General features: G+C 56.0%; 1 protein-coding gene and 1 long non-coding RNA gene across 6 annotated transcripts in view; one reads left to right on the plus strand and one right to left on the minus strand.

The window, feature by feature from the left end:
* ZNF423 (zinc finger protein 423) overlaps positions 1-21798 on the minus strand; it is a 328940-nt gene that overhangs the window by 176041 nt on the left and 131101 nt on the right. Inside the window, exon 1 of one of the 5 annotated variants that reach the window (XM_051833901.2) lies at positions 16777-17196. The exons of 3 other annotated variants lie outside the window; for them this stretch is intronic. Coding sequence is in view for 1 of the 2 variants with exons in the window: in XM_070063169.1 (XP_069919270.1) it covers positions 16181-16190 (10 nt within the window). In the remaining variant the exon portion in view is untranslated. Of the gene's footprint in view, positions 1-16180; positions 16723-16776; positions 17197-21798 lie in introns of those variants that run through there. One more of the 5 variants, XM_070063169.1, reaches the window with a different exon arrangement.
* Positions 14986-16289, plus strand: LOC138846689 (uncharacterized). Its single transcript, XR_011384220.1, has 2 exons — positions 14986-15129; positions 15231-16289. It is a non-coding gene; the product is annotated as an uncharacterized lncRNA (long non-coding RNA).

Below are 21798 nucleotides of genomic sequence, written 5' to 3' on the forward strand. Positions count from 1 at the left end.
GCACACCCAGATATATCAGGATATTTACAGTCTCCAACTGCCCTGGGGAAAATTGAAGGGGACATTTATAAACCACCAGGAGGATGCTCGTGCCATTAATTAGCCCAAAAGGTGGATGGTGAAAGAAAATAGAGCAGGGATAAGAAAGACCCCAGGCTGGAGGCCAGAAACTCCTCCGCAAGTGTGCATTTGTCTCCCCATTGTCTGCCCAGACCTGGTGATGTCTCTCTTGAAAGTTCCCCCTGGAGATGAAAACAGGACAGGGAAGAGCCGGCCAGGTGGTGAGTGGTCCCACATCGGGCCCCTGGACCTCAAGTGGAAAATCTAGGGGTCCTGACCTGGGCCCCCACAGCAGCCAGGGGTTCATAAGAGCATGAAACCCTTCTGGGAGCCCCCATCTTCCCAGGGACCCTACCACTAAGCAGCACCCACTTCCACCCCCACCCAGATGCAAGGAGCTGCCAAGGTGGTGTTCTAAACGAAAAGGCCTTGAACGGCAACGGGGTGGAGAGTGCTGAGGGCTGGCCGCCAGGCTCTGCACACACCAGGCAAAGCAGACTGGTGTGCAGCCTGGACAGAAGGTACAAGGACACGGTCCTCAAAATGGGACTGCATGAACCATCAACCCCTGCAGTGGCCGTCCCTAGTCCCACAGGCTTGGCCAGGCCGACCAAGAGGACCTACAAGGAGCAATGGACAGGCTACCTCCACCTGCAGCTACAGCCCGCAGGATTCTGGCAGCCCAGCCAAGGGCGGGCAGGTGCCCCTTGCACCAGAAAGCAGAGGCCACAAGTGCTCCATGCCTGGCTCTGCGAAAGGTGCAGCCCACGCAATGTATCCAAGAGTCAAGTGGCACCCCCACCCCAGCACGACCCAAGGGCTCTGCAGCCTCGTGGGGCAGGTCCCCGTCACAGACACTGATGGCCAGGCACACAGAAGACGGTTCAGCAGGGGCCATGGCAGGGGAGGCCCCTGCCCTTGGGCAAAAGTGTGGGGTCTTTTGGGGACGTAGAAGCACCCAGGCTCTGGCTCCTTGGACTTCCACCCACTCTCCTCACCAGCTCTGACCCAGCCCTCTGACCCAGCCCCCTGCCCCAAGCCAGGGCTGCCTTCTAAGAAGGGAAAGGACTTTTCCACCTTCAGTTCTCCGCCAGCTCCAGAAAGAACCCCTCCGTCCACCTGGAGGCCCCTGGTCCTCAGTACTTCATCCAAGGTCTTTCAAAGCTGCCTTTGTTCTCCGCTCCCACCACCTGCACCACATCACTGCCTCTCCACCTCAGGGCAAATCCAACAACATCAGGACCCCGGCCCCACCCTGGTCAGTCCCTACACTGCCTGCAGAGGGTCCCTCCAAAGAGCCCCCACCAGCCTGCCTCGAGGCTGCCCTCCCCCGACGATTTCCATCCCTTGTTCACTGTCACTGTCAATTCTTCAGAGACACCTTGGCGTCTGCCCTCACTCCTCGGCTCTTCCTTCCAGACACTTCTACGCCCATGACGACACAGAGCTACCTATGTGAAGATCTACCTGTTGTCTCCCACGGATGGGAAACTGCACACAGCAAGAGGCCAGGCTGCCTTGCCCAATGTGGGACTCACACTCCCCAGCACAGAGCCTGGGACACAGTAAGTGCTCAAGAAATACCTACTGGGGCTGGCACTGGGGTGCAGCGGGTACAGCTGCTGCCTGCAGTGCCAGCTCCTGGCTATTGCGCCTGGGAAAGCAGCAGAAGACAGCCCGAGTACATGGGCCCCTGACTCATGCGGGAGACTTGGATGGAGTTCTAGGTTCCTGATTTCAGTCTGGCCTGGTCCTGGCTGTTGCAGCCATTTGGGGAACGAACCAGGAGATGGAAGATCTCTCTCTTGCTCTCTCTCGCTCTCTATCTCTGCCTTCCAAATCAATAAATCAATAGATATTTTTTTAAATCAAGAATTCAGTGCCTAAAAATCCTATTACTGGAGCTTCAGAGTCTTTGTCACCACAGAGCCAAGTGCAAGGCACTTTCCAAGTGGTCCCCAGCACCCTATGCGCAAGCCTTGCAGCCGGGGAGGCGGGGAGGGGGGGATGTCTTGCTGTCAAGAAGGCCAGGGGCCTCCTACGTGTGAACATGGCCCAAGGCCCTTCTCCCAGCCTTTCTGATCAGTTCCTGACACTCAGAGAGCCCCAGTGAGGCCCTGGCCACCCCAGCTCCGGCACACCCTGGCTCCCCCTACACCCAGCCTTTGCAATGCCGCTCCCTGAGAAGGACCTCTGCTTTCTCATCCTTCGGGGACAGTCCCCGCCAAGACTGCCCATCTGGCTCCTCTCATGCTAACTGGGCTCTCAGGCCCAGGTAGGAAGCTTAGAACCCCCAAAGCGTTAAGTTAATGGAGCTGGGGCGGGGATGGGGAGTTCACCCACTGATGGTGTCCAGGAGGCCACCAAGTGGAAGGGCCTCAGGCTACGGGAGGGTGAGGAGGAGGTTATCCTGGGCTCTCCTGGGAGGGCTGGCCATTAAAGCTGCACTGTGCACCCCCCCTCCACCGGCTCTCTGCATCCCGGGTCAACATGCCATCCTCTGCACGACTGCATCACCAGGGAGCGGGACCAACCGGCCCTCCTGATCCTGGACTGAGAACCTCCTAACCAGGGGTCGAAACACACCTCTTTCTCTCCCACGCCGCATGTGTCAGGTGCCACATCACAGCCACACAACCCTGACTGCCACAACCTCGGGCCACACACAGGCCCGGCCTCCAGCAGGGCGGCTGTGGACAGGAGCCGAGGGCAACAGGTCATCCTGACCCCGCCAGCCTCATCTGCCCCTCTGCACCTGGCCTCACCTGCACAGCCAGTGGCACCACGAATGCACAGTCCCCGCACGCGCCCTCAGCACGGAGGAGCCCTCGCCTTCTCCCATGGGTCTGCCTGCAGCAAGCGTCCACTGCTGGGAGGAGATGCAGAAGATGGGACGGCACCAGACGGTGGGCGACCTGGGCCTCCGCGGCTCTGGCCAACACCTGCACTCTCTTTCAGCTGCCTCAGTTGCTGGCTCACACACCACTTCCTGTGGCTCGTCCCCTATAGTTTATTAACATCCACTAATAAACAGCATGCAGGCCCCCACCGCGCCACCATGAGAACCCTGGCTACGCGGGCGGAGCCTTCCCCGTCCTGCTCTCTCTCTCAGCACATTTTTCACCATAAGGGAACAATTAGGAAAAACTCCCTCCAGGTTATATTTAGAAGGGGTGGGGGAGCTTCCTGTAGTAATTTTCATTCAGTCGCACAGGACTGCCTGTCCCCACCTACCCCCAGGCCAGCACCGCAGGGCAGGCAACCACCTAGCCACACACACACACACACACACACACACACACACACACGGTCGGGGGACCTGCAGCCCAGCCTCGGCCAGGCCCTGATTATGCCCGCGTTTAAAAATAAGATGTGAAAGATGCATTATGTAAGACCTGTAACACTCTCCTGCCCACCTCCGACTCTGGAATCAAAGATCATCATTTCTGCCATCAAAAAAGAATGAAAGAAAGGCAGGAACAATGAAAATAGCCGCCCAACATGAGCCAGATCAAAGGCGTGGGTACAGAAATGAGGAGCCAGGGGGGCCTTTAATTACTGCCTGCATCCTCCGAGTCGTGTGGCGAGAGGGGAGAAGAAAAGTGTTGAAGGCCACCAGCTTCTGTCCCGCCGCGGCTCCTGTTTCCACCGCCAGCACCAGTTCCCGACAAACTCTCGCCTTTCATTTCCCTCTCTTTTTTGCCTCCTTTTTCTCTGCCCCCCGCATGCCAGACAGGACTCCCAGCCTCCCCAGTGCTTGCCGTCCCCCAGCAGCGAGAGCTCAGAGGGGCTCCTGGGAGAACAGGAGGGAGGAAAAAGCAGTCCCGGGGAAGCCAGCAGCAGGCCGGGTGGGCCCTGGCCTGCACTCCCTCCCCACAACAGCCAGAGGGGGTTCTGAGAGGGACCCCCGGGGCCACCGTGGGAGCCCAGGCTGCAGAACCGCGGCGACTATTTATTTTTTTATTTTTGCCAGTCTCCCTAGTGGAGAGAGGTGGAAAAAAAAACTCTTCAAATTCACATTGGGCAGGGCTCCGTGGGGCAGCAGATCAAACCTGAGGACCGGCTGTTTGAGCTCAGCGGCAGAAGAAAGGATTGCCCAGGGACTGGGCTTAAGTAGAAGCTGGATTAGACTTCAAACGCAAACTCCTCCTCTTTCTACACAGCAGACAGTCATGGCTAATATTGCAATATGGACTCTAAAAATGCATTACAAATAACTTACTCTGGGCCCGGACTCGGGCCTTTTGTACCAAGGGGAGGAGCCACAGAGACCATTTCAATGGGAAAGACACACTGGAGCCCAGCCTCTTGCTCCGAGCGTGGATGTCCCTCTAGGTGTCCCCATTGGGTGGACTGATACCTTCCCCAAAGGAACAGCTCTTCTGGGGCTGTGAGACTCTGGGCAAGTTTTATTACTTATTTTTTAAAAGATGTATTTCTCTATCTGAAAGGCAGAGTTCCAGAAAGAGAGATGGAGACACAATCAGAGGTCTTCCATCCATTCGTTCACTCCCCAGATAGCCACAAAGGACAGGGCTGGGCCAGGCTGAAGCCAGAAACCAGGAGTGTCTCCCAGGTCTCCCATGTGGGTGCAAGGGCCCAAGCACTTAGACCATCTTCTGCTGCTTTTCCAGGCACAGGAGCAGGGAGCTGGATCAGAACTGAAGCAGCCAGGACTCAAACAAGAGGCCCACATGGGAGGCCAGCATCATGGTCTATGCCACCACGAGGCCTCTCTAGGTATGTTTTATTTATTTATTTATTTAAGATTTTATTTGTTTATTTGAGAGATATAGTTACAGACAGAGAGAGGGAGAGACAGAGAGAGAGGTCTTCCACCCGCTGGTTCACTCCCCAAACAGTGGCAATGGCCGGAGTTGGGTCGATCAGGAGACAAGAGCTTCTTCCAGGTCTCCCATCTGGGTACAGGGGCCCAAGCCCTTGGTCCATCTTCCAGTGCTTTCCCGGGCCATAAACAGAGAGATGGATCAGAAAAGGAGCAGCCAGGACTCGAACCAGTGCTCATATGGGATGCTGGTGCCACAGGTGGAGACCTGGCTACTGCACCACAGCGCCCGCCCCTCTAGGTATGTTTTACAAAAGAAGAAATGCCAGACTAAGGTGACCAAATTAAAATGAAAAAAAAAAAAGGCAGGTAGTACATTTAAAGTGTCTGATGGTTAAGTAATTGAAGCAAAACACTCATAAAACACATAACTGTGTTACTCATGTGATAAATGAGTGACTCGTTAAGAAAAAAGAACTTACAGATTCACAGTGCTGGCAGGTGGTGTGGCTAGTGGGGAGCAAAAGGCAAATTCAAAGCGGGAGGATTTTCTTCTTTCAGTACCGACCCACAGCTGAGTGCCACACTCCTGCCACTCCAGAGCCTCCTAGGCCATGGGCCATCCTCCAGACAGCGGCCCGGACCCAGGACTACACTCGGCTCTGGGGGCCCACGCACAGGCCCCTCTAGGGGTCCCGGCCAGGAACACGGGTATGAAGTGAGGATTTGGAGGTGTGGATGTAGGGATGGGGGTAATGTGGTTTGCACATGTCGCATGCACCCGGGTAGAAAGCTGGAGCCGGCGCTAGTGACCAGGTCAGCAGGGCAGAGCCCTCATGAGTGGATGAACGTTGTCATCAGAGGGGTGGGCTGGGTTAGGACCGGCACAGGCCCCTGTTCTGCCCCCTGCAATGTGGCACCTTCAGCCATGCTGTGACACAGCAGGCAGGCTCTCAGCAGGTGCCGTCCCTAGAACTTGGCTTTTCAGCCTCCAGAATCACCCGCAAAACAAATGTCTGCTCGCTATTCAATGCCGAGCTTGCAGGGTTCTGGTACAGCAGCACAGTGGGCTCAGAAGGGGGAATTTAGGAGCCGGCACAGTTCAAGCCTCCGCCTGCAACACCAGCATCCCACACCGAGGTGTGGATAATGCACCTGGGAGGGCAGGGGATGACAACCCAGAGGCCTGGGCCGGACACCCATGTAGGAGACCAGGATGGAGTTCTAGGCCCAGCCCTGCCTTTCATGGCCAGTTATCTATGGATAATAACACAGAATTCAGGGTAGTGGTTACCTGTGGGAAGGGGGCGAATGGTTGGGGCAGGTTCTGTTGGGGTTGTGTGACTGTGCTGCTGGGGTATTGTTGCTGATTTTTCTTCTTGAGTGTAGAGTTTATGGGTAGGTGGGTGAGGGAGGGATGAGGACATGAGCCAGACACTTCCTGCCCCCAGGGAAGGCTGCTGCCAATGACAGAGAAAATCGTAAGCTCCTAAGTGGTTTCATACCCTCTGACATGGTGCAGGTCAGGGAGCTCTGGGTAGACCAAGGAGGAGCTGTTGGAGGAGACTCTGCTGCTGCCCCACTTCAACCTTTGACACACACACTGGGGAGTGAATCAGTGAATGGAAGATTCTCTCTCTCTCCATATAGTTCTCTGCCTTTCAAATCAACGAATCTTTGGGGGGATTTTTCTCCATGTATCTGTCTGTTGCTGAGTTTACTCATCATTTGGGTCACTGTGGCCTTAGAGACTGCTGTTTAATAAGAATTTGGGAGGGCCTTGTGCTATGGCGCAGCAGGCTAAGCCACCACCTGCAACACCGGCATCATCCCATATGTGTGCCAGTTTGAGTCTCCCAGCTGCTCCGCTTCCAATCTGGCTCCCTGCTAATGTGTCTGGGAAAGCAGCGGAGGATGGCCCAAGTGCTTGGGCCCCTGCACCCACATGGGAGACCTGGAAGAAGCTCCTGGCTCCTGGCTTCAGCCTGGTCCAGCCCCAGCCGTTGCAGCCGTTTCGGGGAGTAAACCAGCAGATGGATGATCTTTCTCTCTGTAACTCCATCTTACAAAAAAAAATAAATAAATAAAAAATAAAATACATCTTAAAAAATTAAGGACCATTTAGGCAAGGATATGTTGGGGACAAGGATATGCTGCTTTCTGGGAGCATCTTCAGAAACACCCAGAGCCCACCTTCTCCTCCTTCTGACTGAGGGGGACTGAGGGGGTGCCTGTGGCACCAGGAGCGAGGTCACAGCCATCGCCACTCTCCCTTCACTCTGGACCACCCAGGGAGAGGCCGAGCAGCCTCGGTGGGCACTCACGTCCCAGGCCTCCAAGGCGCCACCAGGACTCTGCACAGGAAGTCCAGGCTGCAGGGGGATGGTCTGAGAGGAGCAGGAGGGAGGGTGTTCTTCTCCAGACAGCAAGGCCAGGGCAGTCTGCTCTCAAGGAGGCCATGTGTCTGACCCCATGAGTGCCAAAGGGCTCCCTGGGCAGTGCCCCAGCTCTGCCACAGAACAGTTCAACAGCCAAAGGCTTCGAGGGCTGCGTCTCCTGGGTCCCCCCAGGTGCCAGGGCCTACACAGATTCACCCTGTTCCACGTACTATCGCTGAGCCAAGGAGCTCTCTGTCCACACAGCACTGCCACCCAATCAGACCCCAGGGGGGTGTCCTGGCCCAGGCCAAAGGGAAGAGAACCACACTTTACTCATCACTGCAACCCAGATCTGCCAGGTTATGTGCGGGCACTTCCCACTCGCTGCCCTCCCAAGCCCTCCATCACCATGCAAGAGAGGCTTCCGTGGCCCCATTTCACAGAGGAATAAACTGAGGCTCAACAAGATGCCCATCACTAAAGATCACAGACTTTGGGCAGAGAATAGTTGGAACACAGCAATGCCAAGATCCAAACCATCTCCTCTTGCTTTTAATGGTGTGATGTCATCTCCCAGATTCTCCAAAGCTTCCGCCTCTATCAATAATGATGATAACAATAACAGTAATAATAAATGCCTGCGGGGTTGGAGGATAAGCAGAAAGGTTCTGGAAGAGGTGCGGTGAGGTTAAGCAAATGTGCCGTCTGTGCCCCCGTAGGCAGTGCCTGTGACTTGGAAGCCTTACTCCCCAGTTAGGGGCTTGTGCAAAGCAGCACCACGTAGCAATCCCAATCTGAACGGGGTTCCAGGACAATGAGAGGGGGATGGAGTCTTTGAAGCTAGGATATGGCAGGTCTCCTTCTCAGAAGTAGGGCCAAAGCTGTTTGCTCTGGGCCCCTGGCCCCCAGGAGGGGCTCTGCATGGCAGCTCCTTAGCAGGGAAGTGTTTGGCCAGGCTGGAGCTAGGGTCCTCCGGAGTAATGGCAGCACAGCCCACCAGGCTCCACTTAGGGTGGACACATATACACACACAGTACACCACAGTGGGCAACGTGGCAGGTCGGGTTAAGCCACTGCTTGGGACGTCACATCCCACACGGAAGTAATGATTTGAGTCCTGGCTGCTCCGATTCACAACCAGCTCCCTGCCAATGCACCTGGGAAGGCAATGGAGGTTGATCCAAGTACTTGGGCTCCTGCCACCCATGTGGGAAACCTGGATGGAGTTCCAGGCTACTGGCTTTGGCCTGGTCCAGCCCTAGCTGTTGAGGGCATTTGGAGAATGAACCAGCAGATAGAAGATCTCTCACACACATACTGCCTTTCAAATAAACGAATGAATGAGTAGCTCTTTCTTAAAAAAAAAAAAAAAAAGTCTACCAGGGCCTCATCCTACTTGCAAATTCTGGTCTTGGACATGTCTACCTGTGGACAGAAAGTCATTCCCCCGGGAGGACACTCAGCACATCCATTCTGTGGGACAGCACAAATGAGCGATCAAGAACTTGGGTTCTGTGGGCAGACAGGCCAGGGTGCACCCTGGTGACCTTGAGCAAGTCACTGGACATCTCCAGCCTGCTTTCCTTCTCAGGTAAAGGACCCCCAATGCAGTCACTCAAGAGGAGGCTTGCAAATGGCATCAGCTGGGCCCAGAAGCAGCACTATGGTGGTGAAGAGCCCCGGGCTGGGCTGAGCAATTGCTGGGCATTCTCCTGACAGGGCGTGGGGGATGGGCCCCTGCTGCCCCACTGCCCCAATTCTTATGCTGAGTACATCGCCTGGGAGCCACAAGGGAGAGAGTGAGGAGGCTCTCTCCTTCCCCACCTCCTCTCTCTCTGGTGGACTCCCGGCATGCATCCTGGCACACAGAGCAGGGAGTCTGCCTCTGGAAATGACCCAGAAAGGCCCCAGTGAAGCTGGGCCCAAGACCTTGCACAAGAGCCCTGCGTGGAGGCTGCAGTGGGCTGGGTGGTGGGCGGCTGCTCCACAGAACAGAGCAGCTCTCAGCCAGAACCAACACCTGAACCCAAGCGCGACCTCAACCTCCAGCTCTCCCCACTCCAGGGCGGGCGCCGGCCACACAGGGGAAGCCTGCAGAAGGCACCCATGGAGGCAGCAGAGGAAGGTGAAACTACATGTGGACATCTGGGAAGGACAGACTGATGCCCACCCCCTGATGGCAGAAATGCCAGTTAAAAAAGCCACCTGCAGGTTTGGGACACATCTCCACACCTCTTTACGCTATCTCTGCAGAAAAAGTTAAAGCCCTGCTATTTAGATGGGAAACCAAGACAGTAAAGACATCTTGTCTACCTCCACGAAGGCAGGGGCTGTTTCTGTGACCCCTGGTCCCAAGCACCTCTCAGCATTGTGCTTAATAAACATGTCTTAAATAAATGAGTGAAAAGCCCATCATGCAGCCAGCATTGTGGTGCAGCGGGTTAAGCCACCACTTGTGACGTCAGCATCATAAGGGATCACTGGTTTGAGTCCCAGCTGCTTCATTTTAGATCCAGCTCCCTGCTTGTGTACCTGAGAAGCAGCAGACGAGGGCCCAAGTATGAAGTGGGAGAGCTGCGTGGAGTTTCAGGCTCTCCTGGCTCCAGCTTGGCCCAGCCCTGGCTGGTGTGGCCATCTGGGGAATAAACCAGCAGATGGAAGATTCTCTCTCTCTCTCTCTCTCTCTCTCTCTCTCTCTCTCCACATCTGCCTTTCAAATACATAAGCAAATGTCTTTTTTAATAAAAGATCATCACAGAATTGCCCTGTGAGTTCCACACGGGCAGACACTATGATTTACTTCCCTGCTCACGAATGAGTAAGAGAATGAAAATAGCGACACTGAACCTCACTGAAGTGCCTACTCTGTGCCAAGCAGTGCTCCAACACCCTCCACGGATTCATGCACTTGGTTCTCACATAGGCTCTGTGGGGTCTCTTGTTCCTGTGTTACAGGTGAGGAGGCCCTGAGACTGAAATAACCTGCCCCAGGTCACACACAGCAAGCAAGAAGTAACCAGGATCAGAACCCAGGCAGCTGGGCTCCAGAGCCTGTCTGAGCACCGAGGAAGCTGGAAGAAGTTCCTGCATGACTGCGAAGCAATGCTGCACCTGCCCCAGTGGGAGTCAGATATCCCAGAAAGCACTGCGTCCCCTAGCCACAGTGATTAGCTTAAAGATGGACACATGACCCATCTGAGCCAATCAGAGTGAACTCTGAGACCTCATTACACTGCTGCAAGGAGGAAATGAGTGGGGAGCCACTGGGGGCAGGGCAGTCAATCTGCCCTCTTGTAAAAGGAGGCTGATTGAGATCCAGGCAAACAGAGATAAGAGCACAGAGCAAGGAACTCTCAAGGACCCAGCCTGAGGGCTCGCTCTTTTATTTTTATAAGATTTATTTATGTATTTCAGAGTTACAGAGAAAGGGGGAGAAACAGAGAAAGGTCTTCCACCTGCTTGTTCATGCCCCAAATGGGCCAGGCAAAATCCAGGAGCTTCTTCTAGGTTTCCCACGTGGTTGCAGGGACCCAAGCTCTTGGGCCATCTTCCACTGCTTTTTAGCAGGGAGCAGGATAGACAGTGGAGCAACCAGGACTTGCACTGGCATCCATATGGGGTGTGGGCGCTGCAGACGTCGGCTTAACCCACTGTGCCACAGCACTGGCCCCTAGTAGGGGCTCATACTTACACCTGCTTGAGATGCGTCTCCAGTCCCTGAGACTGAGAGATGCCTGGCCTATGCCATGGAGCAGCTGAGCAGCCTCATCTTATGACAAGGGCCCAGAGCAGGCCAGGGACCCGTCAAGTTCTCGCCATCAGCGAGTGCCCACAACACAGCATGGGCTGTGCCACTCAGTCCCTCAGTCGCTAGGGGCTTGAGAATTTTTTAAACTGTTTTAATTATTTGAAAACCAGGGACAGACAGAGATCTTCCACCCACTAGTTTATTCCCCCAAATGCTTACAACAGCTGGTGTTAGGAAACTGGCTCAGTTTTATCTATGGCGCGATCTACACCCTGATTTACATCCTAGGCTCTAGCCCGCCCCGCCATTGCTAGAAGCCAGGTGGCCACACGGCCCAACCACTGGTGTCAAGCTCCACCCCCATCCTAATGGGATTCGCTGCTCTTGCTTCCCTGCCCACCCTCCAGCAAAGTTTTAAAAGGGCCTATTCCTGAACAGGCTCTCTGGGCTCCTCTCGTCTGCTCTCCTTTCCTACTCTCATCTCTCTTTTCTCTGCTCTATCTTCTCTCCTTACTAGCTCCTCTCCTCTGTCTCTCTTCTCTCTTATACTCTCTTTCTCTCTCTTATCCTTCTTCGTCCCTCCCCTCCAGTCTGCTGGGTTTTCCCCCGTAAACTCTTTCCTTTACTCTGGTGTTCGGTGTGTTTTGTGATGGCATAACAGAAATATATAAGAGCTGGGGCTGAGCCTGGCCTAAGCTGGGAGCCCAGAACTCAATCCACATGGGATTCAAGTCCCCCACATGGGTGGCAGGGACCCAGTTACTTGAGCCACAAACTGCTATCTCCCAGGGTGGGTGTCAGCAGGAAGCTGGAATGAGAAGCGGAGCTGAAACTCGGACCCAGGCACTTTGATACAGGATGCAGATGACTTAACCATTGCACCAAACGTCCACCCCAGGATCTGCTTTGTAAAAGCTCCTAACCACACACATGGTTTTGCACTTCTAGCCACCTAGCAGAGTGCTGAACGCTTCTGTAGTCACGTGGTAAAAGGATCCACTCACTGCTCACCTATACACAGGGAGTGCAGACCACGCCACCAGGCACCGAGCTGCCTGCCCTGTGGCTGTGCCTTTTGCTTCCCTATTTACCCAACTCAGGCTTCCAAGGGTACAGCACCCTGCACCTGCCTCCTGCAGCACAGGGTCCGTGCTGGCAGCCTCCGGCCATAGTGAGGCTAACAGGGACAAGTCATCCAAAATTTGGTCACTCCTAGACAGCTTCTTGAGGCTCAGTTAAGAGGGCCTAATGAAATTCTCATGGGCGTTTCCAAGACACAATATAGTCTGGTTTCCTAGGGAAAAAACGTGTCTGCAAACAAGCAAAACCAGGCGAGGTTCACCCAGCTCTTGCACACGCCTCTCCATCTACTGGAGACAGAACAGTGCAGCCCCCAGAGGCCTCCTCTGTCTCCCACACCCACACTTGCCTCACCCTAGGGCCCGGAGCCAGCCCCTTCCCCTCGCTGGGCCTCCTTTCTCCATTTTCTACACCAATCAGAATCAGGGGAATGATCTCTGGACAACCATACAGATTGCCTTTTTAAGATTTATTTATTGGGGCCAACGCTGTGGCACAGCAGGTTAAAGCCCCAGCCTGCAGAGCCAGCATCCCGTATAGGTGCCGGTTTGAGTCCTCGCTGCTCCACTTCCAATCCAGCTAATGTGCCTGGGAAAGCAGCAGAGGATGGCCCAAGTCCTTGGGCCCCTGCAACCATGTGGGAGACTCAGAAGAAGCTCCTGACTCCTTACTCCGGATCAGCTCAGCTCTGGCCGATGTGGCCATTTGAGGAGTGAACCAGCAGATGGAAGAGAAAGACACAGAGAGATCTTCCATCCGCTGGTTCACTCCTAAATGGCCACAGCAGCCAGAGCTGGGCCAGGGTGAAGCCAGGAACCTGGAACTCCATCCTGGTCTCCCACCTGAGTGGCAGGAGCCAGAGTACTTGAGCCATCCTCTGCTGCCCTCCCAGGTGTACCCACAGAGAGCTAGATCTAAAGTGGAGCAACTGGAACTCCAACCAGCGCTGATATGGGACTCCAGGGTCACAAGTGGTGGCTGGACTGCTGCCCCAGATGATACAGATTTTTATTTCTAGTGTTCATGAAACCAAAAGAGAGCTGGCACTAGAGCCTGGAGGACCATAACCCCGATGAGACACTTTTAGCACAGTCAGCACAGTACCTGCTGCTTCCTAGGTGTTTGTGAGTGCCAGGCTACTGCAGGCCCTTGCGCCCATGATTTCAATACCCCCTCCAACAACCCCGGGCAGACGCTACTATTACCCCCATTTCATGGGAGAAGAAAGGAGATGCGGAGTCTGCAAGTGGTGGGATCTCAAGACAGGTTCACTCCCCTTCTCTGAGTCCCAGTGAGCTTATCCATAAAGCAGGCACCCAATGCCCATGCAGCACGAAGTTATTTTGGAGCAAAAAAAAAAGAAATGTTGAAATCCACGCATTGGCTTAACATAAGATTTTTTTTCTGTGAACTTTTTGAAGACTCCCCCTCCTATACATGGATATCAAAATTTGTTGGAACAAAATAAATTTATCTTTTAATTGAATTTTCTAAGAACGTTCTGAAGCCCCTTCATACAAAGGACATTATCTTTTTTTATTATTATTGATTTCCAAGGTTGGAAGGCTCTGATTTGAGTAATTGGGCCATCAGGTTCCAAACAAAGAAAGTGCAACCAGGCTGCCAGAGAAAGACCCCATACCAGCGGCACCCCATGGCGCCAGATTCCAAAAACCTGACTCTATCAAGCTTGTTCTCAAGGTGTTTTTCCACCTCCGGTGGCTTTGGGAGAAGGAGGCCCAGGCCGGCCTGGCCTCTCCCCCTGGTCCCTTTGAAGTGCCCAGCATGGGGTGGGCTGGAAGGAAACCCCAGGCCTAAGAGGCCAGCTGTGGCTGCACCTACCACCCCCACTGGGCCGCCTCCCCCCGCATCGTGCAGCCTGACTGGGCCTTTGTTGCTGCAGCCCTGGCAGGGGACAGCCAGGGACCTGGCCTCATTATGTGCCTGACCTCAGGCAAGCTCCCCCCACCCAGGGTGGAAGGTTAATGTGGCTGCCCGCCATGCAGGCCCGGGCCTCCGGGAGGCCTCCTCTGAGGGACAAAGGACCAGCCCCCTTCCTCCTTTCCTGGCCCCCAAACAGCTGCAGGCCTGCACAGCCTTTCAGGATGGGAGCTGAGGGGCCTGGCTTTGAAGACTCAGAAGTCACAGGGTGGGGGTGGGGGTGGAAGGTAGCAGGGGCTCCTTCCTCCCGCTCTCTGGAGCAGTCAAGGCTCAGGGGAGGCCCTGAGAGCCGATGCAGGATGTAGTAAGTTTTGGGGCAGGAGGTTGCTGACACCTTTCTCTGACCTTCCAGAATTTGCCATGTGTGGGGACATAACTTCCCAACAGGCTAATTCAGACCTCACCAGGGTGGAAGGAGTGGACCAGAGTAACATGAGAAGCCTGTCTCCCACAGGACCCTCCATCATCTGACTTCAGGGTATCGAATCAATGCCACCTACCCAAGAGATGAGCAGAAAGAAAAGCAGTTTCCAGAAAGAGGGAAGGCCAGTGGGTGCGTGGGAAGGAGACAACATCTCCAGCTCACTGCATGGGCTTCCAACAGGAAACTGTTTCCCCAAAAACGAATTCCCTACAAGTAGGATCTCGGGTAGATGAGGAGCATCGAGCAGAACCATCTAGAACTCTGCTCCTGACGCCTTCCTTTATACAACTTCCAGTCACTCAGAGGCCTACACCTTGCACACTGGACTGACAGTTTTACTGCACACTGATTTTAATTTCAAAAGACTCCAGGGAAATGGTTTGGAGTGTTTTATTTGCTTAAGATGCTGGAGCCGAAACGGGGGACTCCCTGGGGCACCATGGGACAGGCACGGGAAGCAACAAGCCAGGGCCGCGCCGCGGAGCGGGCACGCGTGTCTGTGCGAGCAGGTGCGTCCCAGCGTGCGCACGTTGTCGGTGACACAACAAAAGGCCGGGGGAAAGGCTCACCCACGGAGCAGGCGGGCGGCCACCGCGAGCACGCTGGTTGGCCATTGTGGAGAAGGGACAAAAGGTGGAGGAGGGCAGGCCGGGGCACATCTGGATGCGGCACACACTGCTGTCCCATGACGCCGCGGGCACGAGGCTCCCAGGTGCACCGGGCCGGGCCCGACGCCACATTGTCCTGCCCAGCCAGCAGACGCGCGGTGCGGCCCTCTCACAAAAGACATCCATTTTCCTCCTTCCCTTGCAGGCCAAGATCAGATGAGCTCCCGGAGCGACACGTCCAGAACTTTTCAGCGGGGTTTTCTTTTATGACTTGTTTGTTTGTCAACTGTGTGGTTTTTTTTTTTTTTTTTTTTTTTGAGAACCAGGTCTTTAATTGTGTCTTCTCCTGGCCACGCGCGCCTCCCCGGGCCCCGCCCCCTGGAGCAAGGAGGGCATGCGCCGATTATCTGAGCGCGCAGGCTGCACTCGGGGCTGCGCGGGCTCCGAGAATGCCAGGGGGCTAGGAGTCGGCGAAGGGAGGGGGATTAATTGCCAGGAAGACGCAAGGCGGTGCTGCGACTCTGATGGCGCCCGCGCCCATTATCTCTCCCCGCAGGTCCTGCCCAGCGTCCCCGGGACCCGGCGCTGGTTCACGTTCTCTGCCAGTCGCCCGATACCCCCGTCAGACTTCTGGCGCTGCCACGCCGCCCGCCTGGGCTCCTCCTGGGCTCTTATCAGCCTCTCCCAGTCGGCCTGGCCGGCACAGCTGTTCCAGGCCCGCAGCCCCGCGCTTTATCTGCGCGCACAGGCCCAGGCCTGGCAGGCGGCGGGCGCGGCGCCCGCTCCGCATTCCCCAGGAAGCCGGCTGGGAGCGCGGCCGCCCGGCTCCCGGGCCCCGCCGAGGGTTCATTACCGGCCAGGTCCCCCCCGCAGCCCGCCCAGCCGAGGTGCGGGCCGCGCCGCCCGGCCCGGCCGCCCGCATCATTAAAACGCCAACCTTCTGAAAGAGGAGAGAGAACAAAACCACAAATTTAGATTAATAAAGCATTTGTTGATTCTGCGGCAATTTAGCAGGCCCCTCAGAAACCCGCCAGAGACCCACGCGGCTCCAGTAATTTTCTGTTATATTATCTTTCTTGTAAAATACTTCCCCAGACAGAGGCCCCGAAGGGGCTCAAATATCACTGTGACTAACCAAAATCAATGTGCACTCACCTATTGACATTTTTACATAGTTTTTGGATTTAGTATCCAGCCGAAAACACAATCAAGCCCTCTGCCAAGGCGCAGACAGGCACTTAGCTAGTCAGCTATTAGCGTTACAAAGGGAAAGGCGCAGGCCCCCGGGGAGCGGGGCGCGGCGCGCTGACGTCAGGGGGTAATTGGGTGTCTGAGAGAAATTGCCAGCGGCGGGCCGGCTCCCCCGGGGGCCGCGCACAGCCCGGCTGTAACTCTAATAAAGGAAAGGAAATTCTGGAAGAGGGGGCTTCGCTCCGAGGCAGCCCAGGCAGACGCCAGAAATAGCCCTCTGGAAATAAATAAATAAATGTGGCCAAGACATATAGATGTATAAAAACATAAAATCAGCCCCTGCTCTAAGGAGGTTTCTCTGGCAGCCCTTTCCCCGGACTGCTGCTGGGGGCTCCGGGCTGCCCTCGCCCGCCTCTTCCTCTCCGGAGTCACCGGGATGTCAGGGTGCAGGGCGCGCTCCCCCGTCCCCACTGGCAAACAGGACGGGTTTTCTCAGGGACCGGAGTTCGCGAGCCCCCGGCCGGCCAGAGGCAGGGCCCCGTGTTTACTCGGAGACTCACCAGAAGGAGCAGGAATTTCTATTGTGTGGGTTGGGACGTTTCGGAGGAGACGGCCGAGTTCCGTTTGCTTTGGGGGGGAAGGGACAGGGGGGCTGGCAGAACACCGCCCCCAGGAAACCGAGCCGGAAGGGGGCTCCGGCCGCCCCGCCTGGGCCGCTTAGGCGTCCCCGTCGGGATGGGCTGGGCGGCATCTGGGTAGGCTTGCCCCACGTGAGGGTCCGAGCCACCGTCGACCCCAGCACCTCTGGGCCCGCCCGAGGCTGGAGGTCGGGCTCCCTGGGGAGTCCGCGGATGGCCCAGTGGCTGCTGGGAAATCCGGGCGACCCTGGCCAGGCAGGAGAGGGCGGCTCGGGGAAGCAGACCAGGATGGGGTTCCCAGGGTCGGACTCCATCCCATCGCTTTGAACGAAAAAGGAAAAAAAAAAGAGGCCCAGGGTGTGTGTGTGTGTGTGTGTGTGTGCAGAAAAAAAGAAGGCACTCAACCCAAAGCCACTTGGAATTGCTCTGAACAAAGGTCTACAGCTAAAAATGTCAGATCAGCCCTCGGGGCTCCGAGTCCTTACAGCCTCCGGCCCCCTGCTGAGGCCCGTGGGGGTGGGGGGCCTGCTGGGAGGGGCAAAAGCCCTCCAGGGGGTGCGCTCCGAGCCCACAGCCCCACGGGAGCCACCGGGACTTCCTGGCTGGGGGAGAGGACGACCCCTTTTTCCTTGTCCCCAAGAAGGAAAATGTGGCTGGAAAAAAAGAAAGGGCTCCTACAACTCCCAGCTCAGGGGAACGAGGCGAAGCCCAAGAACCCAGCAGCCTGCGCCCTGGCACCAAATCACAGCCATTGAATCAGTGATGCAATCGCTTAATTAACCGGCCTGCGCAGGGTGGGTGCAGGGCTCTCTGCCGAGTTCTGACCCAACCAGCTCCTGATGGGCAAACCCCGCCTCCCTGGGGCCCACGGGACCACAGATGGTTGAACACCGTCTGGGAGTCTCACCAAGGGGGAAAATGTGAATTCGAGTCCCCTGTGTGATCCAGTCACTCTGGCAGAAAGGGAGAGGAGGGGGAGGGAGGGGGAGGGGCTAATGAGCAACTCGGAATTTCTCGGCCTTGCCTGCTGCAAGTTACCTCTCTCAATGTTATTTTCTCCACCCAGTCAATGAGACCGTAACAGAAATAGAGAGGCCTTTTTTCAGCAAGCCAGTGAGTGCCAGATTTAGAAGGGGGGGGGGGGGGGCGAGGCAGCTTAAATGAACCCTGAGGCTTCCCATGTTTCAGTCTTGCAACTTAAAAAACAGCACCGAAGGTTGAGTGTGCCAGACGGCGGAGGCTGGGCCAAGGCACACAGAGGCTGTCGCACGCACACACGTGTGTGATGCACACGTAAGTGCATGGGGGGTACACGCTCGTCTGTGCACCGGAAGGCACCCCTTCTGTCTTTTTAATACATCAGCAGCTCCCTACTCACCATGAAGCCACAGGCAGTCTTGGTACTTGGCACTGGAGCCCCCAACAGCAGTGAGGGTTTGAAACCAGTTTGCATGGGAGGTTGTGCCATCTCCAAGGTTGGTTTTCTCACCTGTAATACAGGGAGGGGAGGGGGCCGTGCTGGCCGGCCTCTCAACCCACCCCAAGGGCTTCCTGACAATGAGCGCTCCAGGAGCCAAACAGCTCTGGGCAAAGAGGGGAGACCCAGACACACAGGGGCTGGGCAGAGGAGTTTCCAATTACCATTAAGAAAAATAATTTATTTTTAAACAATGCCCCTCCACGCCGGGTGTTTAAAGAGAACGGACTCCGGCCCCTGGAATATCCAAGTGAGATTTAAAAATAGAAAAGTCATTTCCCCCCTTCCCCGTCGCAGATTTTACTGTAGCGTTCTAGAAGGCAGATTAAATGAAGGAAGCTCAAACACACTCAATTTTGTCCTTTAGCAAATTCTTCTCTTTCACTCTTGCATGAAGAAAAAAAATCTCCCCACAGAGTTTTTCTCTTCTTCCTGGTGTGGCTCTGGGCCCCTGCAGTGCCCCGTGTAATTTCCAGTTCCTCAGAATTCAGGTATTAATAAAGACCCCATGGGGACTTCCAACAATATAACCCTACATTTTGAGGCATTATGAAAGGAAATCCCCAGGGGTCTGTGGCTCAAATTTCTGAAATGTAGGCATTGTAAAAGGCACCCCAGGGGATGCCCGCAATAGAAATCTGCTGAATTCAAAGCATTTTGGAAGTCCTGGTGGGAGTCATTACTCCCACTGGAAGCTTTTTACAAAACATGTGTTGCTGACATGTTGACAGATTGCTCAGTGAAGTGTTTAGGTGCATGCACAAGGCGGGCCTTGGGAGACGCTCCGCGCTGCCGGCGAGTCTCCCAACGCTGGAACCGGTACCATCCATATTTCATAACGGGGGAGGCGGCCCGGCGGCCGGGGAGCGCCGCAGCGCGCTCGGCGGCCGCCGCCGCGCCTCGCACCCCTCCGCCGCCGAGCCACTTCCAGCGGGCCGGCCCCGTCCTCGCCTTTGGAAGCCGGCTTGTGCAGCACAGCTGTGACGGCCCTTGTAGCCCTGCCAAGGGCTTTACTGAAGGAATCTGGAGGCGACCTCGCTGATCACGGGGAGGCGTCCTCCTGCAGATCACACGGGGGAGGGGGCTCCGGGAGGGGCCGGCCGGCGGGGCGGGGCGCGGGGGCGCAGGGGCGCAGGGGCTCGGGCACGCCGGGCTTGACAGCGTTAAGCTCCGGCAAGTGATCTGTGACTTTAATAAGGCAGAGGGGCTCCAAGGAATTAGCTGCCTAGGTGATGGGGGCCGGAGACGGATGGAAATGTACTCGTGGCCTGGTGGGCCCAGGGCCAGGCTGGGGCCCCGGGGAGGCCGCCTCACGCGCGGCGCCGCGCCCCACGAGTGCTCTCCGCCAAAGGAGTTTCTGGGCCACAGACGCGTGTGCGTGAGGCGCGCGCCAAGCAGGCTCGCCCGTGCGTGTACACAAGCGCGCGCGCACACACACACACTCTTCCCCCCGTGGCAGGATAACGTGCCATATGCTCGCGTGCATGCATTTTTAAAGGTAAAAGCAGATGCAATTTGATAAATGTGTACATCTGTTGATAGGAACGCGCGCACACACACACACGCACACGCACGCACGCTCGCATGCACACGCACCGCATTCCAGAGCTGGGCTGGGCTTGGGCTTCGGGGACCTCCCTACACACGCACCAGTTGGAGAGGTGACCTGCTTAACCGCCCCATGGCCGCTGGCACACACAAAGAAATCTCTCGAAATTTCCATTTTGTCTCTGATTTACTCTCTTTGAACTGTGCTACCTATGACGTTGTCAGCTTGGGGTTTTCCCTCATTGCATGTTTGTTGTTTTGGTTTTTTGGGTTTTTTTTTAAGCATGTAAGAAGGAATAAAAATCATGGGTAGTTTTTAGGAGCAGGACTGAGGGGTGGGATGGAGCCTGGGACACCCAGCCCAACCCCCCATTTTTGGGAGACTTTGCCTCTCGGTGCCTCCCAGCAGGAACTCAAGTCTGGAGCTGACCTGTGGGTACCACAAACACATTCTCACCCTGGAGGCTCCACAGTCTTTTTCCTCCTTTCAAAAGTCGATTGCATTTCAATGGACAAATGGCTTTTCCAAGAGAAGGGGGCAAGGTTCCATTACCCAAGGCCCCTCACAGGCCACAGGGACAAAAGCTTCAAAGAAGAGCCTGGCAGGAGGGACCCCCCCACGCCCTGGTGTCAGCCCTGGGGGAGGCCAGACAGGGAGGGATGAGACCCTGCAGGCTGCTCCATTCCTTAGCACCACTGCCCTGGGTGGGGCCCACCAAAGCTGCAGGACTGGACTGGCCCAACTCACTGGGCGCCTGACAGGTGCTCCCAATGCATTGCCTGTTTGTGCCCAGCAACTGCCTAGCACCAAGCAGATGGGTACTAATTCTGTGTTTAGTGACCCATCCAGGCCATGAATGAAGCTCTCAAAGTGGACCCCAGGGCCCAGTGTGTGGCACAGTGGGCTAAGCTGTGCTTGGGACTGCCTGCATCTGCTTTGGATCTGATATCTCCAATATCAAGCCCCAAGTCCCACAAAGGCTTTCAGTGGGCACATCACACCTGAAACAGGACACCCAAGTGTCCCCGGGGTCCTTCAGCCCCACCTGCAGAGTTTGGACACTTCCTCCTTGGGTGGAGGGGATGCACATTCACGAGGAGGGTGACCAGCTTTTCCAAAGTTAGAACTGAAAGTGCTGCCCAGCTTCAGGGTGATTGCGCCCCAGCTGTGTGCTCCTGGAGGGCCGGGAACAGCACAGAGCCTGTCTCAAGTGTGTGGGAAACTTCTGTTTCGTGCCTGCTGTGGACACGCTGGAACCAAGGAGGGCCTGGTTCCCAGGCTCGAATAGGTCTGAAGGGAATGCGAGGGCTTGCAGTGCATCACGAGAGTCAAAACTCCACTCCCACGGCACACACACACACCAGCTACTAAAGGCAGCCTTGGCCATGCTGGGGGCCTGGCAACGCGGCTGCCAGAGCTGGGAGCCAGGCACAAAATCTTTGCAGCTACAGGGACCTCCACTGCCCACTGGTGTCCATCCGCTCGGCCCCAGCCGCAGCCCTGCCAGCACCTACTACCACCCAACCCTCCCAGCCTCTTCCTTGCTCTAGTCTTTGGGCCATGTGTGGCTGTGCATGAGGGAGACAGAGACAGAGCTCCCATTCACTGACCCAGCTCCCCCACATGCTTGCAATGAGCAGGACCAGTCAGAGGCTGCAGCCGGGAGCCAGGAACTCAAGCCTAGGCTTCCACACAGGTGTCAGGATCCCAGCTACCTGTGCCACCACTGGTGCTTGCCAGAGTCTGTTAGCAGGAAGCTGAGACAGCAGCAGAGCCCAGAGTTGAACCCAGGTAGTTCGATGCAAGACACAGGTGTCTTCACCTGCTCCAGGACCGGCCAAATGACGGCAGAGTGGGTCAGGAAACCTTCCTGGGAGAAGGTGGGAGGGGCAAAGAGACAGGCCTCTAGGGCAGGCTG

The sequence above is a fragment of the Oryctolagus cuniculus genome, chromosome 18, assembly GCF_964237555.1.
Source record: "Oryctolagus cuniculus chromosome 18, mOryCun1.1, whole genome shotgun sequence".
Taxonomy (NCBI): domain Eukaryota; kingdom Metazoa; phylum Chordata; class Mammalia; order Lagomorpha; family Leporidae; genus Oryctolagus; species Oryctolagus cuniculus.